The 23050-nt window shown below is 50.6% G+C and overlaps 1 protein-coding gene across 1 annotated transcript in view; it reads right to left on the reverse strand.

Annotated features, from left to right (window-relative positions):
• ELL (elongation factor for RNA polymerase II) overlaps positions 1–23050 on the reverse strand; it is a 77015-nt gene that overhangs the window by 12506 nt on the left and 41459 nt on the right. The window contains 5 exon segments of the mRNA XM_060232765.1: positions 278–749; positions 5357–5453; positions 11125–11252; positions 16222–16475; positions 22279–22442. Of these exon segments, the coding sequence (XP_060088748.1) occupies positions 278–749; positions 5357–5453; positions 11125–11252; positions 16222–16475; positions 22279–22442 (1115 nt within the window).

Below are 23050 nucleotides of genomic sequence, written 5' to 3' on the forward strand. Positions count from 1 at the left end.
TGAGAGAGCTCTCCCAGAAGCTGCCCTTTCAAGGACAACCTCTGCCAGAGCTCTGGCTGTCCCAAGACCATTCCAGCAGCTGCAAATGGAGAAGGGGGGAATCAAACCCGGTGCTCCCAGATAAGAGTCCCAGCAGTTAGGAAACTACCCTTGTATAGCGAGACACAGCTCCCAATTCTTGGCCAAGAGGATTTGCAAAAGGCGGCCAACGTTGCCCATTCGCTTGCCCCGTCTCCTCCCAGTAAACAAGACACGGCCCACGCCAAGCTGTGCCCACCTGCTGTGTTTTGCGAGGAGCCCGTTTTCACGCTGTCCTTCTTGGGAGCGCTGCCGGGCGGCTTCCCTCTGGCCTGCCCCTCCTCCTCCTTCCTCTCCCTCTCCTTGTGCTTCTTCAGTTTCTTCTTGGTTTTCGAATGCAAGCCATAACTGTGCCGGCTCGCCTGTGCGTAGTCCGCGGCCGGTCGAGTAACCGCTAGCCTGTCGGCCGCCTCCGGCGCCTCAAAGTCTTTGCCGTTGTGGCTCACGTCGTTGCCGATGTCGGCCAGGGGGTCGTGAGGCCTTGGGGGCTCCAGGGGCGGCAAAAGGGAGCTGGAGCCGACGGAGTCCACCGCTGCGGGCAAAGAGGCTTCCTTCCCGTTGGTGGCGTTCAGCTTGCCGTTGAAAACGGCGGGAGTCCTTTGGGCAAAGTGAGAGATCCTCTGCTTTTTGCTGGAGAGCGGGTCGATGAACTCCGACGGCTGAGATCGTTTCTGCGGGAGGGCAAGAAAAACAAGCGCTTAGAGCTGGCAAGCAGGCAGGAAACTGCCCCCACCTGCAGCAGACCCCCTCCTTGGTCCACCGAGACCAGCCTTCTCTACTCAAGGTGGGCAGCGGCTCCCCTCGATCTCAGGTGGAGGTGTTGCACAGAGGTGGTCAAACTGTGGCTCAGGAAAAAGAAGAAGAGCTGCAGGTTTATACCCCGCCCTTCTCTCTGAATCAGAGACTCAGAGCGGCTCTCTTCTCCCCCCACAACAGACACCCTGTGAGGTAGGTGGGCTGAGAGGGCTCTGACAGCAGCTGCCCTTTCAAGGACAGAGTCTCAGAGCGGCCTACAATCTCCTTTCCCTTCCTCACCCACAACAGGCACCCTGTGAGGTGGGTGGGGCTGGAGAGGTCTCTCACAGCAGCTACACTTTCAAGGACAACCTCTGCCAGAGCTACGGCTGACCCAAGGCCATGGCAGCAGGTGCAAGTGGAGGAGTGGGGAATCAAACCTGGTTCTCCCAGATAAGAGTCTACACACTTAAGCACCACACCAAACATGGCTCTTTCGCACATATTGTGTGGCTCTAGAAGCCCCCACCGCCCCATCAGCTGGCTTGGGGAAGGCAGTTTTCTCTTTAAATCACAGATCCAAACAAAACACTGGAGAATGCATGTGTTCCTTTGTTCCTCTGAACATAAGAGCCCCATGGCGCAGAGTGTTAAAGCTGCAGTACTGCAGTCCTAAGCTCTGCGCACGACCTGAGTTCGATCCCCAGCAGAAGCTGAGTTTTCAGGTAGCCGGCTCGAGGTTGACTCAGCCTTCCATCCTTCCGAGGTCAGTCAAAGGAGTCCCCAGCTTGCTGGGGGGAAAGTGTAGAGGACTGGGGAAGGCAATGGCAAACCACCCCGTAAAAAGTCTGCCATGAAAACGTTGTGAAAGCAACGTCACCGCAGAGTCGGAAACGACTGGTGCTTGCACAGGGGACCTTTCCTTTCTTTTCCTCTGAACATAAAACCTGTTTTCCCTTTAGCATTTGGTATCTTTCCAAATTATGGGCTGCCCGTTACCTACCTTTCCCAGCTTACGTTACCCCAGTTACGCCACTCCTTTATGTTAGGAAGACTTAATGTTTTACCCTCAGCGTTACTATCTGTGAGGTTTGCCAGCATCCCTTATCAGGAGAAATTCTGCCCATGTAATGGAAGGCACCTTAAAATGGTCACCCATGTCTTACTTCACTGTGATTTTTATGGGGAAGTGCGGGACTGGATAATCAAACCTATCCTGTCTAACCTTTATGGACTACCTGAAGCAGAGTTGGTTTTCTTTCTGCTATCTTACCGATGTTCCCATACCACTAGCCTAGTCGCAAAGTACCTTTTGGCTGCCATAACTATCAGGGAGCAAAAGACCAGCTCCCCTTCTTGATGCTTGACTAGTTTTTATAACTGTGCAACTTTGCCGTTCTGTACTTTTTACTTCTGTGCCGCTAAAGGTATTTGGATTGGATTGGAGAATGCATTTAAAGTTGCTTTCTTTCCACTTCACTCTCCCTCCCCACCATCAATTTCTCTCCCTTCCTTCCTATTGCCCTTCCTTCCTTCCCCTTCCTGTATTGGGCTCTCAAACAGAGAGCTGTATTGTTTATTACTGTATTGTTTACTTGAAATGCTGTTAGCCGCCCTGAGCCTGCTTCGGCGGGGGAGGGCGGGATATAAATAAAATTTTACATTACATTACATTACAAACATCTGATGTTCATGTCTTGCAGCTCTCAAACAGCTGCCATATACTCCACACGGCTCTTACGTTAAGCAAGTCTGGCCACCCCTTGCAGCTCTCGAGCATCTGAAATTTACTTCATGCGGCTCTAACGTTAAGCAGGTTTGGCCGCCCCCTGGTCTTTCACATCACATCCTCCCTGGCCCTTCCAGCTGGAGGGCCCGGGGATCGAACCTGGAACCTTTTGCACGCCAAGCAGATGCTCTGGCAATCAGCCATGGCTCCTCCCCCAAGGGAGCTTTGGCTCATGACTGCTTAAAAAGGTAACGGTAGCCCCCTGGGGTGAGTCACCCGGAAAATTCAAGAGTCCAGACAGCCTTTATTGGCATAAAAATAACAGTATAAAATTAATAAGAGGGTAAACCAGGAATAACAACACAACTGTCACGTACACTTGCATGAACAGAGATTTTTTTTTATGTGATAACGTTTGGCGCAACTTTAGAGCAGACTACAGAAACTTGGCAGAGCTCTCAGTAATATTGATAGAAAAATCACTCCAGAGTCTCTGGACCTTCGGTGTGTCAGAGCGGTCGACCATATCGGCTGAAACAGGGTATAAATACCGTAGATCCGTATACAAACGGCAGTGCAGAAGAACATGAGTAATTTGACTCGACACACTTTTGTTTGCAAGGGCAGTGCCTAGCTGAATAGGCTATTTCAGGGGTGGCCAAGGGTAGCTCTCCAGAGGTATTTTTTTGCCTACAACTCCCATCAGCCCCAGCCATTGGCCATGCGGACTGCGGCTGATGGGAGTTGTAGGCAAAAAAAAACCACTGGAGAGCTACCCTTGGCCACCCCTGGGCTCTTTTATTGAACCTGCCATCAAGAATGGCAGAAGGCATAGCATTGCACCTAGCGAGAGAAAACGCTCTGCGTTGTTGCGGCACCTGCAAGGACGACAGATAGGAGGCCATCTTCCCTGTGCTGAGAGAAGAAGAAGAAGAAAAAGAAGATATTGGATTTATATCCCGCCCTCCACTTCGAAGAGTCTCAGAGCGGCTCGCAATCTCCTTTTCCTTTCTCCCCCACAACAGACACCTGTGAGGTAGATGAAGATATTGGATTTATCTTCCGCCCTCCACTCCGAAGAGTCTCAGAGCGGCTCGCAATCTCCTTTTCCTTTCTCCCCCACAACAGACACCTATGAGGTAGATGAAGATATTGGATTTATCTTCCGCCCTCCACTCCGAAGAGTCTCAGAGCGGCTCACAGTCTCCTTTCCCTTCCTCCCCCACAACAGACACCCTGTGAGGCGGGTGGGGCTGAGAGCTCTCCCAAAAGCTTCCCTTTCAAAGACAGAGTCTCAGAGCAGCCTACAATCTCCTTTCCCTTCCTCCCCCACAACAGACACCCTGTGAGGTGGTTGGGGCTGAGAGGGCTCTCCCAAAAGCTGCCCTTTCAAGGACAGAGTCTCAGAGCGGCCTACAATCTCCTTTCCCTTTCTCCCCCACAACAGACACCCTGTGAGGCGGGTGGGGCTGAGAGGGCTCTCCCAGAAGCTACCCTTTCAAGGACAGAGTTTCAAAGCGGACTACAATCTCCTTTCCCTTCCTCCCCCACAACAAACACTCTGTGAGGTGCGTGGGGCTGAGAGAGCTCTCTCAGGAGCTGCCCTTTCAAGGACAACCTCTGCCAGAGCTATGGCTGACCCAAGGCCATTCCAGCGGGTGAACTGAATTTAGAGAGAAAGCTCAGAGGCGAGCAGATTTTGTTAGCCAGACTATTTAACTTCTGGCACTCAATGTCTAACATCCTGTTTTTGAACAGTTGCAATGCAGCAGTAAATGTAAGCATGGACAGTGATTCTATAGATAGACCCAGCACTTTAAATTTTCTCTATATATGCTGACCAATTTGACACACTGGACTCAGGGAGCATTTTGGTCTTTAAGGTGCTGCCGGACTCAAAATTACGTTCCGAACGAAGAGGGAGACTAACTAGGGGAGCGATGGGGTTTGTTGGAGAAGCAGCCACGAGACAGTCAGGAGTCTTCCCACGAAGCTGGCACAGCTACAGCCACACGCTCTCGGCCTGATGTGCCCTGCCAGGTTGTGGCAAGAAGCAGGGGGAAAGGTGGGCATTCTTTAGAGGAAGGGCAGGAGAGATAACTCAGCAGACAGGCTGGCCCAGATCTTCTTCCTCTTCGGAGGCCAAGCAGAGACGGTGGAGCGCTTTGTTCTGTGAGCCTCAATGCTTCGGCGGGGAGGGTGGGATATAAATCCAATAAAATGAAATACATAAAATAAAATCTAGTCCAACCCCCTGCAGGTAAAGGTAAGGGTCGTCCCCTGTGCAAGCACCAGTCGTTTCCTACTCTGGGGTGACGTCGCGTCACAATGTTTTCACGGCAGACTTTTTTACGGGATGGTTTGCCATTGCCTTCCCCAGTCATCTGCACGTTCCCCCCAGCGAGCTGGGGACTCATTTGACCGACCTCGGAAGGATGGAAGGCTGAGTCAACCTGGAGCCGGCGACCTGAGCCCAGATTCCGCCGGGATCAGACTCAGGTCATGAGCAGAGAGCTTGGACTTGCAGGCCTGAAGCTTTACCACTCTGCCCCACGGCACAGAATGCACAATGCAGAAAATTCACAAATACCACAAACAGCTCTCACCCTCCCCTGCGATGCTGTCTCTAAGCTGCAAGCCCGAGGCGGATAAAAACAGTCTCTGTTAAATGCCCGACGGATTTGACTTCTGCTCCCCCAATCCGAGAAGGGTGTGACCTTCCCCCCACCCACCCCAACTCCCTGTACATCTAGAACTGCTCCCCTGGGGCTCCCGCCACCACTAAGACGGAGCAGCTGAGCCTCCACGGCTTACCTGGGAAGGGGAAGAGGACAAACTCACGCTGTCTTTGGGGGGGCTTAGAGCCTGGTTCTCCGGGGCGCAGCTGGTGTTCTGCGGCTGGCAGAGTTTCCTGAAGGGAGAGGAAGCAAGGGGGGGGGGGTGTGTTAGACAAAGCGACAGGCCAAATTTCACAGCAATGTTATAGGAAAGCCAAAAAATAATTTCTGGTTCCGTTCTCAGAGCGGTGTCTGTTGTGGGGGAGGAAGGGAAAGGAGGTTGTAGGCCGCTCTGAGACTCTGTTCTTGAAAGGGCAGCTGCTGTGAGAGCTCTCTTAGCCCCACCCACCTCACAGGGTGTCTGTTGTGGGGGAGGAAGGGAAAGGAGATTGTAGGCCGCTCTGAGACTCTGTCCTTGAAAGGGCAGCTCTTGGGAGAGCTCTCTCAGCCCCACCCACCACACAGGGTGTCTGTTGTGGGGGAGAAAGGGTAAGGAGGTTGTAGGCCGCTCTGAGACTCTGTTCTTGAAAGGGCAGCTTCCGGGAGAGCTCTCTCAGCCCCACCCACTCCCACTGGGTTTCAGCTCTGGTTCGGATAAAATTCAGTAGCAGTCACTCACAGCCACTGTAAACTGGTAAGTCTGCAACAACGCCAACATGATGTCAACCCAACAACAAGATGGTCTCTTGCTACGTGGCAAGCGATTGGAAAGACCACTCGCTTGGGAAATGCACTTCCGATCTAATCAACATTCTCATTGCGGCTGCTAGACTTACATCTGCCATCTGCCATCGTTAGAATATTGGTTTCAGAAATGATGGGAACTGTTTGTAATCAATAATAAGAAGAAGAATTGCAGATTTATACCCTGCTCGTCACTCTGAATCAAAGACACAGAGCGGCTTACAATCTCCTATATCTTCTCCCCCCACAACGGACACCCTGTGAGGTGGGTGGGCCTGAGAGGGCTCTCCCACAAGCTGCCCTTTCAAGGACAGAGTCTCAGAGCGGCCTACAATCTCCTTTCCCTTCCTCCCCCACAACAGACACCCTGTGAGGTGGGTGGGGTTGAGAGAGCTCCTCCGGAAGCTGCCCTTTCAAGGACAGAATCTCAGAGCGGCCTACAATCTCCTTTCCCTTCCTCCCTCATAACAGACACCCTCTGAGGTGGGTGGGGCTGAGAGAGCTCTCCCAGAAGCTGCCCTTTCAAGGACAGAGCGGCCTATAATCTCCTCTCCCTTCCTCCCCCACAACAGACACCCTGTGAGGCGGGTGGGGCTGAGAGAGATCTCCCAGAAGCTGCCCTTTCAAGGACAGAGGCTCAGAGTGGCTCACAATCTCCTTTCCCTTCCTTCCCCACAACAGACACCCTGTGAAGTGGGTGGGGCTGAGAGAGCTCTCCCAGAAGCTGCCCTTTCAAGGACGACCTCTGCGAGAGCTATAGCTGACCCAAGGCTATTCCAGCAGGTGCAAGTGGAGGAGTGGGGAATCAAACCAGATAAGAGTCCACACACTGAACCACTACACCAAACTGGCTCTCTTAAGGCAGCCTGCAACTCATTCGAATTGAATTTAGAGCAGTACGAAGTATGTGTGGTTTGTGTTTGGTTTCCTTTAATATCACATTTAACGGAACGTGACACTCTACCGCAGGATCCATTTTGCAGACAACTGATTTATTTTTGATTTGGAGTTCTTTTGCATATTCTGCACGTCTGACTTTGAGACCCTGTACTTGGTTTTCAACCTTAGACTGATCTTGTCTATGTGGACTGTACGGACGTGTCAATGGTCGCAATTGTAAGCATTAAATAAAGTTTGTTTTTAAATGGTAAAAAAACAAACCAAGAAACCCAACAAAACACCCAACCACAAGAGAGAGATTTTGAGGGAGAGGCTCAGGTGGAAATCCAAGGCGAGCGAGAGGAGTTTGGGGTCTGGCCCCATTGGCTGCCTGTTTGCCAGGGCTTTGGGGTGGTGGGTCTGAATGCCAGGCATCTGAAGGGCTGGGGGGAATTGGCAGCTTCAAATTTATATTCGTTTTCAGCTGGGGATGCTTTTAACTATTGTTGCAATCTGCTGAGCGCAGAAGAAGAGATGCTTTCGAGCTGTGGGGTGGAGAAGACTCTTGAAAGTCCCTTGGACTGCAAGAAGATCCAATCAGTCAGTCCAAAGGGAAATCAACCCAGACTGTTCCCTGGAAGGTCAAATGCTGAAGCTGAAACTCAAATCCTTTGGCCCCCCAATGAGAAGAGAGCACTCCCTGGAGAAGACCCTGATGCTGGGAAAGACAGAAGGCAAAAGAAGAAGGGGACGGCAGAAGATGAGATGGCTGGACAGCGTTACCGATGTAACAAACATGAATTTGAGCAGACTTCGGAGGATGCTGGAAGACAGGAGGGCCTGGCGTGACTTGGTCCAGGGGGTTGCAGAGAGTCAGACTCGACTGTGCGACTGAACAACAAAATCTGCTTGCCTTGAACCATAAGAAAAAGTGGCATATAACTATTTTAATAAATAGCGTATTGCTGGAACTCTCTGTCTGGGACAAACAGATTTAAGGACAGTTTCTATCCAAGTGCTGTGGTTAGGTTAAATGCAGGGTTATGAAGGATTATCTGTTTTAGATGTATTTAATGGTTTAAATGGTTTTATGAATGTTTAATGGTTTTATGAATGTTTATTTAATGGTTTAAATGGTTTTAATGGTTTTATGAATGTTTATCCGTTTTAGATGTATTTAAATGGTTTTAATGGTTTAAATGGTTTTAATGGTTTAATGGTTTCAGATGTATTTAAATGGTTTATGAATATGTGTGTTTGATGTATTGGTATGTTTGTGGAAGAGCACCTCATTTGGTTGCTCTCTTTTTGTTGAGAACAATGACAATAAATTCATCTATCTATCATCTATCTATCTAAGTGATGCTCTGTATTCTTGGTGCTTGGGAGGGGAAACAGGGTGAGGGCTTCTAGTGTCCTGGCCCCACTGATGGACCTCTGGATGGCACCTGGATTTTTTTAGCCACTGTATGACACAGGGTGTTCGTCTGGATGGGCCATTGGCCTGATCCAACATGGCTTCTCTTATGTTCTTCTGTCTTGGGCAGGGATGCTCTGTATTCTTGGTGCTTGGGGGGACACAGTGGGAGGGCTTCTAGTGTCCTGGCCCCACTGGTGGACCTCCAAATGGCACCTGGGTTTGCTGGACACTGTGTGACCCTGGGTGTTGGACTGTAGGGGCCACTGGCCTGATCCAACATGGCTTCTCTTACGTTCTTACAAACAGGTGGTCGCTTGAGACAGCTTCAGACTCCTGAGCCTGGATCCCTACGTCAAGTAATCCTCAAGCCGCTTGAGCTCTGCGACATCATCCCTTTGCAAGCAGACTCCTCCCCATAAGTGTGGGGAGAGGGTGATTGCCTCCTCTCGCTCCACATCGCTTTGGTCGCAGCTTTTACTCCTCCTGCCTTTTTCGTTTCGGCTGAAGGGAGACCCGGGTTCCCGCTCTCCGCCTGTTACATTTCCCTCCCTGGGCTCCAACACCTCCCTCCGGCTGGGGAGACCAGCTGGCGCAGAGATGAGACGCTGTTGGTTTAAACAGGAACCTGAAATGCCAGGCATTTGCTTTGGCGCAGGCAGAACCTCCAGTGGTCTTGTAACCAATGCAAACATTCCCAGTGCCAAATCAGAATGGAATGGAAAATTACAGTGGACTGCATAAAAGCGGTGCCGGGGGGGGGGGAGCATGAGGAGAGCCAGAGCAACCAAAGCCGTCTTTTTTTGGGGGGGGGGGGGTGCATTTAATGCCTCCCTCTTGTATCAAGACAATAGTTTTAACCAGGGGTGGAATTCTAGCAGGAGTTCCTTTGCATATTAGGCCACACCCCCCTGATGCAGCCAGTCCTCCAAGAGCATACAAAAAAAAGAGCCTTGTAAGCTCTCGGAGGATTGGCTACATATGCCTAGGGGGCCTAATATGCAAAGGAAATCCTGCTAGAATTCCACCCCTGCTTTTAACAATGGCTTTAAAACTGGGGCGAGTACGGCCCCCTTGACACAGGCAAGCTTCAGCAAGATAGGAGAACGGCTGCATTTTGGGAAGGCAAAGCTCGGGCAACCCAAGGGTCAGGCGAAGAAAAGCGGCAGAGATGAGGCAAACGGGGCAAAGCTGCAGAATTCCTAGCTATCGCAAGGCCCAATGCCACACTCAGCGCTTTCCTGCACGGAAACATGGCAGGCCCGTAGGGCCACAGATAGGGAGAAGAAGATGATGATGATTTTGGATTTATATCCCGCCCTATACTCTGAATCTCAGAGCAGTCACAATCTCCTCTACCTCCCCCCCACAACAAACACCCTGTGAGGCAAGTGGGGCTGAGAGGGCTCTCCCAGAAGCTGCCCTTTCAAGGATAGTCTCAGAGCAGCCTACAATCTCCTTTCCCTTCCTCCCCCACAACAGACACCCTGTGAGGTGGGTGGGGCTGAGAGAGCTCTCCCAGAAGCTGCCCTTTCAAGGACAGAGTCTCAGAGCGGCTCACAATCTCCTTTCCCTTCCTCCCCCACAACAGACACCCTGTGAGGTGGGTGGGGCTGAGAGGGCTCTCCCAGAAGCTGCCCTTTCAAGGACAGAGTCTCAGAGTGGCTCACAATCTCCTTTCCCTTCCTCCCCCACAACAGACACCCTGTGAGGTGGGTGGGGCTGAGAGGGCTCTCCCAGAAGCTGCCCTTTCAAGGATAGTCTCAGAGCAGCCTACAATCTCCTTTCCCTTCCTCCCCCACAACAGACACCCTGTGAGGTGGGTGGGGCTGAGAGAGCTCTCCCAGAAGCTGCCCTTTCAAGGACAGAAGCTCAGAGCGTCCTACAATCTCCTTTCCCCTCCTTTCCCTTCCTCCCAAACAGACACCCTGTGAGGCGGGTGAGGCTGAGAGAGCTCTCCCAGAAGCTGCCCTTTCAAGGACAATCTCTGCGCGAGCTCTGGCTGACCCAAGGCCATCTCAGCAGGTGCAAGTGGAGGAGTGGGGAATCAAACCCGGTTCTCCCAGATAAGAGTCCGCGCACTTAACCACGACACCAAACTGGAGTGAAAGTGTGTGTGTGTGTGTGGGATGGCTGTGGGACATGTTCAAATGGGCAGAAAGGAGCAAGAATGCCAGCTTTATCTGAACATCTGAATGGACGGCCGATTCGAACGGGCCAATTCGAATGTGTGGCTCTCTGGCTATGCTGGTTGGGGTTGATGGGAGTTGTAGGCAAAAAACATCTGGAGAGCTACTGTTGGCCACCCCAACATAGAGGCTTCGTCAGATGTTCATGTAAATCTTCATATATTCAGTCAATTCATAAACATTTCAAGTCAAAAGGTCCTGGCTTCTCCCAGGACATCCTGGAATGACCGCAGTGGCATTTTGAACTGCTGATTTGTCGTCTCCCGGTCACACCAGAAATTTACCGGGTCGAAGCGAAAGTTGTATGAACGAGCATATGTGAAATTGTTTTTTAACCTTTACACTGCACTTTTTTTGGAATTTTTCACAATCGCATTTTCTGAATTAACTACAAATTCGTTGCCGGTAATCTGCAGCCGTGAACCCTGTGGTTTGTTGTGGGCAGAATCGGCCACCCCGCATTGACCAGAGCACAGCCCTTCCATTCATCACCTCTTGCCTGCATGACTGCAACGCTCCGGGGCAGGACTTAAGCCTGCCCTAGAACCCCATTACTGCCGGTAATGCACCACAGGGGCGCCTGAGAACATAAAAACAACGAGGTCCCAATCCTGAGACGGACACTGGATCTACTACCGGAAAAGAAACCTTTTTTTTAGCAGCTGCTGGTCTCCTTCTGAATATCCAGGCCAGTCTCTCTGCACTTCTTTGTAGAGGCAATCCTTGAGGGTACATGTTCCGTCTTTAGTGTTCACATTTGCAACCTGTAAGGAGGCGGGGGGCGAGGGGGGGGGGAGAGAGAGACAGCGGCTAAGGAACGTTTGTGTGCTCTGCGAGGAAGTCACGCTGTAGCCAGACATGCAGTGTGGGCGTCCATCAGTCCTACAGGAGAGAACTATTTCCAGGGAGGTATAGATTTTACACATCTGTCACTAGGAGGGATGGTGGCTCAGTGGTAGAGCATCTGTTTGGTAAGCAGAAGGTACCAGGCTCAATCCCTGGCATCTCCAACTAAAAAGGGTCCGGGCAAGTAGGTGTGAAAAATCTCCGCTTGAGACCCTGGAGAGCAGGGGAGGGAGGGTGGCTTAGTGGTAGAGCATCTGCTTGGTAAGCAGAAGGTCCCAGGTTCAATCCCCGGCATCTCCAGCTAAAAAGAGTCCAGGCAAGTAGGCATGAGAAACCTCCACTTGAGACCCTGGAGAGTCGCTCCCAGTCTGAGGAGACAAGACTGACTTTGAGGGACCCAGGGGGGGTCTGATTCAGTACAAGGAAGCTTCAGATGTTCAAAGGAAGGACGGTGGCTCAGTGGTAGAGCTTCTGCTTGGTAAGCAGAAGGTCACAGGTTCAATCCCCACTGGCATCTCCAACTAAAAAGGGTCCAGGCAAGTAGGCGTGGAAAACCTCAGCTGGAGACCCTGGAGAGCCGCTGCCAGTCTGAGTAGACAAGACTGCCTTTGATGGATGGAGGGGGTTCTGATTCAGCAGAAGGCAGCTTCATAGGTTCATATATCTCCATATGAACCTGGTTTTAAAGGAGGGACAGTGGCTGAGTGGTAGAGCCTCTGCTTGGTGAGCAGAAGGTCCCAGGTTCAATCCACGGCTTCCCCAACTAAAAATGGTCCAGGCAAATAAGTGTGAAAAACCTCAGCTTGAGACCCTGGAGAAAGAGCTGCTGCCAGTCTGAGTGGACAAGACTGGCTTTGATGGACCCGGGAAGGTCTGATTCAGTCGAGGGCAGCTTCATAGGTTCACTGTCCCAGGCAGCAGGGTTATTTTTGTAGCAGGAACTCCTTTGCATCTTAGACCACACACCCCTGATGTAGCCAATCCTCCTGGAGCTTACAGCAGGCCTTGGACTAAGAGCCCTGTAAGCTTTTGGAGGATTGGCTACAACAGGGGGGCGTGGCCTAAAATGCAAACCAGTTCCTGCTACAAAAAAAGAGCCCTGCTGGGCAAAATTTGGGACTGTGAAATATTTGCAGCTTGCATTTTTTTTTTTTAAATCAAGCTTCTCACCCTTACGAACGCAGAGGCGAATTCCAGACAGGCCTCCCATTCCCACACACATCTTAGAAAGAAGGGAGTCAGTACTGCTAAAAATAGAACAATGCAATTTGGAAAAAGGCTTTGTGATTTATTCAGGTCCCAGAAGGGGGGGGGGGGGAGAATGGGTGGAGAAGGGGGTATAGAATCATAGAGCCCATCTAGTCCAACCCCCTGCACAAGGCAGGAAACTCACAAACACCACCACCCCCTAAATCCACAGGATCTTCATCGCTGTCAGGAGGCCATCCAGCCTCTGTTGGAAAACCTCCAAGGAAGGAGAGCCCACCACCTCCTGAGGAGGAAGCCTGTTCCACTGAGGAACCGTTCTAACGGTCAGGAGGTTCTTCCTAATGTGGAGCCGGAAACTCTTTTGATTTAATTTCAACCCATTGGTTCTGGTCTAACCTTCTGGAGCCACGGAAAACAATTCCACACCATCCTCTAGAGGACAGCCCTTCAAGGACTTGAAGATGGTGATCCTATCACCTCTCAGCCGCCTCCTCTCCAGGCTAAACATCCCCAGCTCCTTCAGCCTTTCCTCATAGGACTTGGTCTCCAGACCAAAACAATTCCACACCATCCTCTATAGGACAGCCCTTCAACGACTTGAAGATGGTGATCCTATCACCTCTCAGCTGCCTCCTCTCCAGGCTGAACATGTCCAGCTCCTTCAGCCTTTCCTCATAGAACTTGGTCTCCAGACCCCTCACCATCTTCGTCGCCCTCCTCTGGACCCCTTCCAGCTTGTCTGTATCCTTCTTAAAATGTGGTGCCCAAAACTGAACACAAGACTCCAGGTGGGGTCTTACCAGAGCAGAGTAAAGCGATACCATCACATCACGTGATCTGGACACTCGACTTCTCGTGATACAGCCCAAAATTGCGTTTGCCTTTTTAGCCACATCACACTGCTGACTCATGTCCAGCGTATGTTCATGTTCATCATATAGTCCTGATAAACACTCAGAGCCAGAGATGGTGTCATTGGGCCACACACATTTCCTGTACTGCCTAATGGCTTAGGACAGGATCCCATCCTGCTGCCTTGAACCATTTCACAATTCCGATTTGCCCAGGGTGAACCGGCTCAGCCTCCCATTTCTCAACAGCACAAACAATGAAGAAGATGATGATATTGGATTTATATCCCGCCCTCCACTCAGAAGAGTCTCGGAGCGGCTCACAATCTCCTTTCCCTTCCTCCCCCACAACAGACACCCTGTGAGGTAGATGAAAATATTGGATTTATATCCCGCCCTCCACTCCGAAGATTCTCAGAGCAGCTCACAGTCTCCTTTCCCTTCCTCCCCCACAACAGACACCCTGTGAGGTAGATGAAGATATTGGATTTATATCCCGCCCTCCACTCAGAAAAGTCTCGGAGCGGCCTACAATCTCCTTTCCCTTCCTCCCCTACAACAGACACCCTGTGAGGCGAGTGGGGCTGAGAGAGCTCTCCCAGAAGCTGCCCTTTAAAGGACAGAGTCTCAGAGCGGCCTACAATCTCCTTTTCCTTCCTCTTCTCACAACAAACACCCTGTGAGGCGGGTGGGGCTGAGAGAGCTCTCCCAGAAGCTGTCCTTTAAAGGACAGAGTCTCAGAGCAGCCTACAATCTCCTTTACCTTCCTCCCCCACAACAGACACCCTGTGAGGTGGATGGGGCTGAGAGAGCTCTCCCAGAAGCTGTCCTTTCAAGGATAGTCTCAGAGCGGCCTACAATCTCCTTTCCCTTCCTCCCCCACAACAGACACCCTGTGAGGCGGGTGGGGCTGAGAGGGCTCTCCCAGAAGCTGTCCTTTAAAGGACAGAGTCTCAGAGTGCCCTATAATCTCCTTTACCTTCCTCCCCCACAACAGACACCCTGTGAGGCGGATGGGGCTGAGAGAGCTCTCCCAGAAGCTGCCCTTTAAAGGACAGAGTCTCAGAGCGGCTTACAATCTCCTTTTCCTTCCTCTTCTCACAACAAACACCCTGTGAGGCGGGTGGGGCTGAGAGAGCTCTCCCAGAAGCTGTCCTTTAAAGGACAGAGTCTCAGAGCAGCCTACAATCTCCTTTACCTTCCTCCCCCACAACAGACACCCTTTGAGGCGGATGGGGCTGAGAGAGCTCTCCCAGAAGCTGCCCTTTCAAGAATAGTCTCAGAGCGGCCTACAATCTTCTTTCCCTTCCTCCCCCACAACAGACACCCTGTGAGGTGGGTGGGGTTGAGAGGGCTCTCACAGCAGCTGCCCTTTCAAGGACAACCTCTGTCAGAGCTATGACTGACCCTAGGCCATGCTAGCAGGTGCAAGTGGAGGAGTGGGGATTCAAACCCGTTTCTCCCTGATAAGAGACACCAAACTAGCTTTCCAGTAGTGGTTAAGTGAAATGGCTTGGGAAGCAATACTCAAGCGGAGCACAAACTCAGAAGCACCGGTAACTGAGGTACGCTGCTACTGCACATGGAGATTCCATTAAAACTGTCACGCAAAGGGTGACCCGCAAGACTTTCTGCAAAGGTATTTGTCTGCTTCGAAGGCAGAGAGGTAGGGGCTCTTTAGCTTGGAGAAACGTCGAATGAGGGGTGACATGACAGAGGTTTACAAGATTTTGCATGGGATGGAGAAAGTAGAGAAAGAAGCACTTTTCTCCCTTTCTCACAATACAAGAACTCGTGGGCATTCAATGAAATTGCTGAGCAGTTGGGTTAGAACGGATAAAAGGAAGTCCTTCTTCACCCAAAGGCCAATTAACATGTGGAACTTACTGACACAGGAGGTGGTGGTGGTGGTAGCCAATGTTCCCTCTAAGCTGCTGAGTCTTCTGAACAAAAATTCTACTTTGTGAGCTGCTGCATAGAATAGTGTGCCCTGGGGCCATCCTTCCAGAGCTAAGACAAAAATGTGTGAGCTGGAGGCTAAAAATCTGTGAGCTAGCTCATGCGAACTTGACTTAGAGGGAACGCTGGTGGTGCCTACAAGCACAGCCAGCTTCAAGCGGGGACTGGATAAGCATCTGGAGCAGAGGTCCATCAGTGGCTATTAGCCACAGCTTATCGTTGGAACTCCCTGTCTGGGGCAGGGATGCTCTGTCTTCTTGGTGCTTGGGGGGGCTTCAATAGGGCTGCTCTTATGTTCTTTTGTCTGGAGCAGTGATGCTCTGTATCCTTGGTCTTTGGGGGGGGGCACAGTGGGAAGGCTTCTAGTGTCTGCTGGACCTCCTGATGGCACCTGGGTTTTGGCCACAGTGCAACACAGAGTGTTGGATGGGATGGGCCATTGGCCTGATCCAACATGGCTTCTCTTATTTTCTTATGTCTGGGGCAGTGATGCTCTGTATTCTTGGTGCTTGGGGGTGGGCACAGAGGGAGGGCTTCCTTGCCCTACTGGTGGACCTCCTGATGGCAACTGGGTTTTTTTTATCCACTGTGTGACACAGAGTGTTGCACTGGACGGGCCTTTGGCCGAATCCAACATGGCTTCGCTTATGTTCTTATGTCTGGGGCAGTGATGCTCTGTATTCTTGGTGCTTGTGGGGGGGGCACAGTGGGAGGGCTTCTGGTGTCCTGGCCCCACTGGTGGACCTCCTGATGGCACTTGGGTTTTTTGGCCACTGTGTGACACAGAGTGTTGGACTGGATAGGCCACTGGCCTGATCCAACATGGCTTCTCTTATGTAGGAAAAGGGAGGGGGGGGGACAAACTGACCTGCTGCAAGAGGCTATCCAGGGAATCCTTGTCCAGCTGGGCGAGGCCGTCTTTCTGCAGCCTCAGGATCAGCTCTGGCTTCTTGTATGGCTTCAAGGCCAGCAAATGCACGAGCCGGTCTCGGAAGGGCCGCTGAGACACAGCGCTGTTGCCTTTCTTGATGGCGCTGGCGAGGTTGACGGGTGTTGGCCGTTTCCGCGAGGGCACCGTGTCAGACGCTCCCGGTGCGGGCTTGCGCATCTGGACCTTCTTGCCTAAGAACGGGGAGGGAAGTCAACGAGGATGCAAACGCTCGGCCAAAAGCAGGAACAAAAGCCGAAAGGAACGGAGCTGGGCGTGTGAAATAGCAGCTCTCCAGCAGCCCCGGCCCCACTCAATGCACAGAAGCCAAGAAGGTCAGAGCGCCTGCTCCGGCTGCAACGTCACTGAGGATGTTCTCTGCAGCTGAGAACGAAACGTCTGGAAGGAAAACTTTCTCTAGTAGAACACGGCACTTGATCCCGAAAGACTCTATAAACCCTAAAGTCCGTATCCTTCCCCTGCCTGCCCTTCCCCGAAGGAGCTCGGGGAGGTACCTAGAAAACAACAACCACACCCCCCCCCAATGCAGCAAGGGGGATTTCCTTATCTTTACTCCATCAAAATTCATCCAGGCCCCATTTTTTTCTGAAATAACCGGGGAAAAACCGTATGTAGCAGAATCAGGAACAAAAAGCACAATGCTCACGGTTAAAACAAGCTATATAATAAATATATTAAAAAGGTAAAAGCAGTCCCCTGTGCAAACACCAGTCGTTTCAGAGTCTGGGGTGATGTTGCTTTCATGTTTTCACGGCAGACTTTTTACGGGGTGGTTTGCCATTGCCTTCCCCAGTCCTCTCCACTTTCCCCCCAGCAAGCTGGAGACTCATTTTACCAACCTCAGAAGGATGGAAGGCTGAGTCAACCTGAAGCCGGCTACCTGAACCCAGCTTCCACCGGGGTTGAACTCAGGTCGTGAGCAGAGAGCTCGGACTGCAGTACTGCAGCTTCACCACTCTCTGCCATGGGGCTCTAAAAGGTAAAGGTAGTCTCCTGTGCAAGCACCAGTCGTTTGTGAGCCTGGAGTGACGTTGCTTTCACGTTTTCACAGCAGACTTTTTGCCATTGCCTTCCCCAGTCATCTACACTTTCCCCCCAGCAAGCTGGGGACTCATTTGACCCACCTCGGAAGGATGGAAGGCTGAGACCTGCAGCCAGCTACCTAAACCAGGTTTTGCTGGGATCGAACTCAGGTCGTGGGCAGAGAGCTCCGACTGCAGTACTGCAGCTTTACCACACTGCGCCACGGGGCTGGTAATAAATATATTAAAGAAGAGTAGAGAATAACGTGACTGTAATCTCCCCATCTATTCGCCTTCGTTCCTTCCTTGCGGCTCTCAGACATCTGACGTTCACGGCTTGAGGCTCTCAAACATCTGATGTTTATTCTATGTGGCTTTTATGTAAAGCAAGTTTGGCCACCCCTGCTTCAGACCCCCATGGTCACCCCCCTGAATCTGCTTTAACTGTGTGTCTGTGTCCCGGGGAGGTGGGGGGTGGAGAGAACGAAAGCGCTCCCAGTTTGCCAACAGGACAGATTCGCAGAAACAAAACACAGCAAAGACGAGGCGCTTCCTTCCCCAGGCGGAAGCGTAGGGCTGACTCAACACGATGAATCAGGGATAACCGGGTAGTCTGCAAACTGCCAGTGTTTGGTTGGCGTGGCGGGGGAGAGGAGAGATCTCCATCTACTCTTCACTTTGCAGAAACCAGTCTGGGTGAAGAACAAAGAGGCACCCCCCCCAGAAGGGTCCGTGGGGGAGGAAATCTGCCCCCCCCCCCAGGATTATCTGGTCGACCGGCTTGAGGCGCACATGGAGTGGGTTTTTTTCTGTACACAGCAAGGCCCCAACTAAACAACATCATGTCGAAGACACACACAAGAAAACAAACTGCTCGGAAGGACCGAGATCAGCCTGTGGGTTCGCTTTACCCTTTTGACTTTGGATTATGCGCTCAAAATCCCTCCCCCCCATCTCCCTATAAAGGGAAAAAAACCCCGACTCTCTCCCCCTGCCCTACTGTGTAGCAAAAGAGAGGCTGAGGAGAGAGGAAGATTGAGGATTCTGAAGAAACGGCAGGAAGGAAATGGGTTAAAGGGCCCCTTCCCCTCCCCTTCTTCTAGGACTGCTCTGGGGGAAGCAGATGAACTAGAGCAGTGTGTCTTGGGCAAGAAGTAAGGCCATTACAGAGGTGTAAATATGAAATCCATTCACTTAAAATATATATATCTAGGGGAGATACGCGTGCTTGCCTTACATGGATTAAACCAGGGCTGTCAAACTCATTTGTTATAGAAGATTTTGGATTTTTTTTCCGCCCTATACTCTGAATCTCAAAGTCTCAGAGCGGTCACAATCTCCTCTACCTTCCCCCCCACACACACACAACAAACACCCTGTGAGATAGGTGGGGCTGAGAGTGCTTTTACAGCAGCTGCCCTTTCAAGGACAGCTTCTACGAAAGCTATAACTGACCCAAGGCCATCTCAGCAGGGGCAAGTGGAGGAGTGGAGAATCAAACCCGGTTCTCCCAGATGTGGATGTTCTCTCCCCTCATTGGTGGATCTGTATAATATGGGATGTAAAAGGAAGATACAAATGATCCTAAGGGACCCTTCACATCTGGGCCATTTGCTATTTGAGATCTTACCGTCAGGTAGACGATATAGAGTGTTGAAGGCTAGGACAAACAGATTTAAGGACAGTTTCTATCCAAGTGCTGTGGTTAGGCTAAATGCAGGGTTATGAATGATTATTTGTTTTAGATGTATTTAAATGGTTTTAGATGTATTTTAAATGGTTTATGAATATGTGTGTTTGATGTGTTGGTACGTTTGTGGAAGAGCACCTCATTTCGTTGCTCTCTTTTTGTTGAGAACAATGACAATAAATCAATCTATCTATCTATCTATCTATCTATCTATCTATCTATCTATCTATCTATCTATCTATCTATCTCTTTCTTTCTCTCTCTCTAGCTATTTCTTTCTTTCATTCATTCTTTCTCTCTCTCTCACTATCTATCTATCTATCTATCTATCTATCTATCTATCTATCTATCTATCTCTTTCTTTCTCTCTCTCTCTCTAGCTATTTCTTTCTTTCATTCTTTCTTTCTCTCTCTCTACCTATCTCTTTCTTTCTTTCTTTCTTTCTTTCATTCTTTCTCTCTCTCTCACTATCTCTCTCACTCTCTATCTGTCTATCTATCTATCTATCTGTCTATCTGTCTATCTGTCTATCTGTCTATCTGTCTATCTGTCTATCTATCTATCTATCTATCTATCTCTTTCTTTCTCTCTCTCTCTCTAGCTATTTCTTTCTTTCATTCTTTCTTTCTCTCTCTCTACCTATCTCTTTCTTTCTTTCTTTCTTTCTTTCTTTCTTTCATTCATTCTTTCTCTCTCTCTCACTATCTCTCTCACTCTCTATCTGTCTATCTGTCTGTCTATCTATCTATCTATCTATCTATCTATCTATCTATCTATCTATCTATCTATCTATCTATCTATCTATCTATCTATCCATCTATCCATCTATCTGATAAGAGTCTGCGCACTTAACCACTACGCCAAACTGGCTCTTATAGGGGCCGAATCTGACATAAATGAGACCTTGTCGGGCCGGGCCCTGTGTGTCATAAAATGTAATGCCAGGCAGCAGAGATATAAACTTTATTAAGGGCACAGGCACAATGAAATGTTTTGTTCTGTTTAGGACATCAGCACTCGTTGGACTTAAAGGTCCTTCCTTTGTATTTCTCCCATGGGATCCAGGGGACTGGGCAAAGGAAGCTCTGGCTCTTTCCTTCCTTCCCCAGGGGACTATGAGGAAGGAACAGAGGCATGGCTTAGTAGCTCTGCTGTGCGATTGAGAGAGCCTGGCAAAGCAAGCTCTGCCTCCCCGCCTTCCTCCCCAAGGGAGGCGCCTCAGCCAATGGAGAAAATAAAGAGGTTTTGCTCTGTAGCTTCTGTGTGATTGAGCTACCTGGCAAAGCAAGCTACGATGCAGAAGGAAGCAAGAGCGAGGGAGAAGGAAGCAGGTGACAGCCAGTTGCTCGGGAGCCTGATAGGAGCCCTCTAGGGGCCTGATTTGGCCCCCACGCTGTATGTTTGACACCCCTGGATTAAACAGCTGTAGAACAGCTCTAGATTCAAGTCCATTTACACCTCAGAGGCCAACAGGATTGACAGGGTACGGACTTTCAAGAGCCCCGGGCTCTCTCCTTGTTTCCACTCTGATGAAGGGAGCTCTGACTTCCATTCCCCAAAAGTCCTGTTGGTCTCCAAGGAGATCCTCAGCTGGAATCTAGAGCTGTCCTATTGCTACAGGCCAACCCCGTTACCCTCTCAAACGACAGCTGTAGCTACTGGGAGAGAGACGCCCGGAGCCTCCTCACAGAAGCCTGGGCCATACCCGGAACACACCTAAGAGCAAGCGGGGGGCTCACCGAGAGGACCATTCCTGACTCCCCCCCAAATTCCTCTCTCCACAGGGGAGAAAGGGTTGCGTGTGCACAGGGGGGGGGGGGGCGTTCTTGCTTATGACAAGATGGCTCACAAGAGTTCCTTTCAGCACTTTCCACGCCTGCTCCAACCGACACCTACCTGAAATGCCATCTTATACACACGCACACCACCAGCCCCCAAGTTATAGTGACAACTGACTAATCTACAATACAGAGTCCCTTAATCAAGTTCATTTTGAAGAGTGCCAATTTCCTGTTCCCGAAGAGGAATCAACGCACAGTGTTCCAGCAGACGCAGAAGCATTCGATCCTCACACGCAGAATAACACACTCACAGGAATTCCCCGGATGGGTGGTCGACGTCTGCTACACGCTGCGTTTTTTGGAGACTTCAGGACCCTGTGAATATTGTCTGAGAACTGTAATATTTATTACTGTGTGAGCATTCTATAATAGCACCAATTGTATTTTATAATCTGTAACTATGTAATAAGAATCTGTGGTTAGTCGTCACTTTTCATATTTTAGGCATTTTGTGGAATATCCCTCGTCGATAAGGACTCTGAAACGGGTGTAGCAGAAGTTGACGACTTGTCCTGGGAATTCCTGTGAGTGTGTTATTCCGCATGTGAGGATCGAATGCTTCTGCGTCTACTGGAACGCTGCGTATGGATTCCTCTTCGGGAACAGGAAATCGATGCTCTTCACAATGAACTTAAGGGACTTGTTCTCTTTATTGTATACATCACACTGTACTGTATTTTTCTCAACAGATTAGTCAATTGTCACTATAATCTTTTGGCTGTGTGTGTGTATGCATATACCATACACACACACATATATACATATATATATAAGAAGATGATATTGGATTTATATCCCGCCCTCCACTCCGAAGAGTCTCAGAGCGGCTCACAATCTCCTTTCCCTTCCTCCCCCACAACAGACACCCTGTGAGGTGGGTGGGGCTGAGAGAACTCTGACAGAAGCTGCCCATTCAAGGACAACTCCTGCGATAGCTATGGCTAACCGAAGGCTATTCCGGCAGCTGCAGTTGGAGGAGTGGGGAATCAAACCTGGTTCTCCCAGATAAGAGTCCGCGCACTTAACCACTACACCAAACTGGCTCTCCATACACACACACACACACACACACACACACATATATATATTTCTGGAGTGACTTCTCTCAATTGTATCCATCCTGAAATGTCATCTTGCCAAAACTGCATCTTCCCAGTTTATCTCCTGACTCCGCCCCCTTATCTCCTGACTCCGCCCCCTACAGAGGGCACTGCAGCCCACGTCTCCATTTTGACCCAAGGCCCCACCTGTAGACATACTCCAGCTCCGCCCCTCTGCAGGTGGCTGGCTTCAGACAGGACGTTCTCCCGCCATTCAAAATGACAAGCACCAGCAGCTGCCGCAGTTCCCAAGCCCCCTGCCCTCGTAAATGCAGTTCAGAACCCGCCGCGCGGAGCTCCCAAGCCGCGCCCCCTCCCCTACCGACGTAGCGGCCTCCGGGCTTGATGACAATGGCACTTCTGCTTCGCGTCTCCTCCTCCGCCAGGGCCATGCTCTGCTTGGCCTTCTGGTACGAATCGTCGGTGGCACAGATGGTGATTTTATCCTGGATGCTGCCCAGACAGTCCAGCTGGATTTCCCCGTCGCTGCGGAACAAAAAAATAAAAATAAAATGACAAACGAGAAAAGAGGCGGAAGAAGCCGCTCTCAGGGAAGGGGCGGCGCTGGTATAAATGTACCTGTGCATCCTGAATCCTAGAGTTGGAAGGGACCTCCAGCGTCATCTAGTCCAACCCCCAACAAAGGCTGAGAGGTGACAGGATCACCATCTTCAAGTACTCGAAGGGCTGTCATAGAGAGGAGGGTGTGGAATTGTTTTCTGTGGCCCCGGAAGGTAGGACCAGAACCGGTGGGTTGGAATTAAATCAAAAGAGTTTCTGGCCCAACATTAGGAAGAACTTCCTGACCGTTAGAGCGGTTCCTCAGTGGAACAGGCTTCCTCCATGGGAGGTGGTGGGCTCTCCTTCCTTGGAGGTTTTTAAACGGAGGCTGGATGGCCATCTGACAGCAATGAAGATCCTGTGGATTTAGGGGGAGGTGTTTGTGAGTTTCCTGCCTTGTGCAGGGGGTTGGACTAGATGACCCTGGAGGTCCCCTCCAACTCTATGATTCTAGGAAGCCAGGAAATTTTGGCACTTCAAGTCTACTGTTACAATATATATGACAAGACAGTCCCTTGAGGAAGGATAGGACA

This window comes from Heteronotia binoei, chromosome 2 (assembly GCF_032191835.1).
Source record: "Heteronotia binoei isolate CCM8104 ecotype False Entrance Well chromosome 2, APGP_CSIRO_Hbin_v1, whole genome shotgun sequence".
Classification (NCBI taxonomy): Eukaryota; Metazoa; Chordata; class Lepidosauria; order Squamata; family Gekkonidae; genus Heteronotia; species Heteronotia binoei.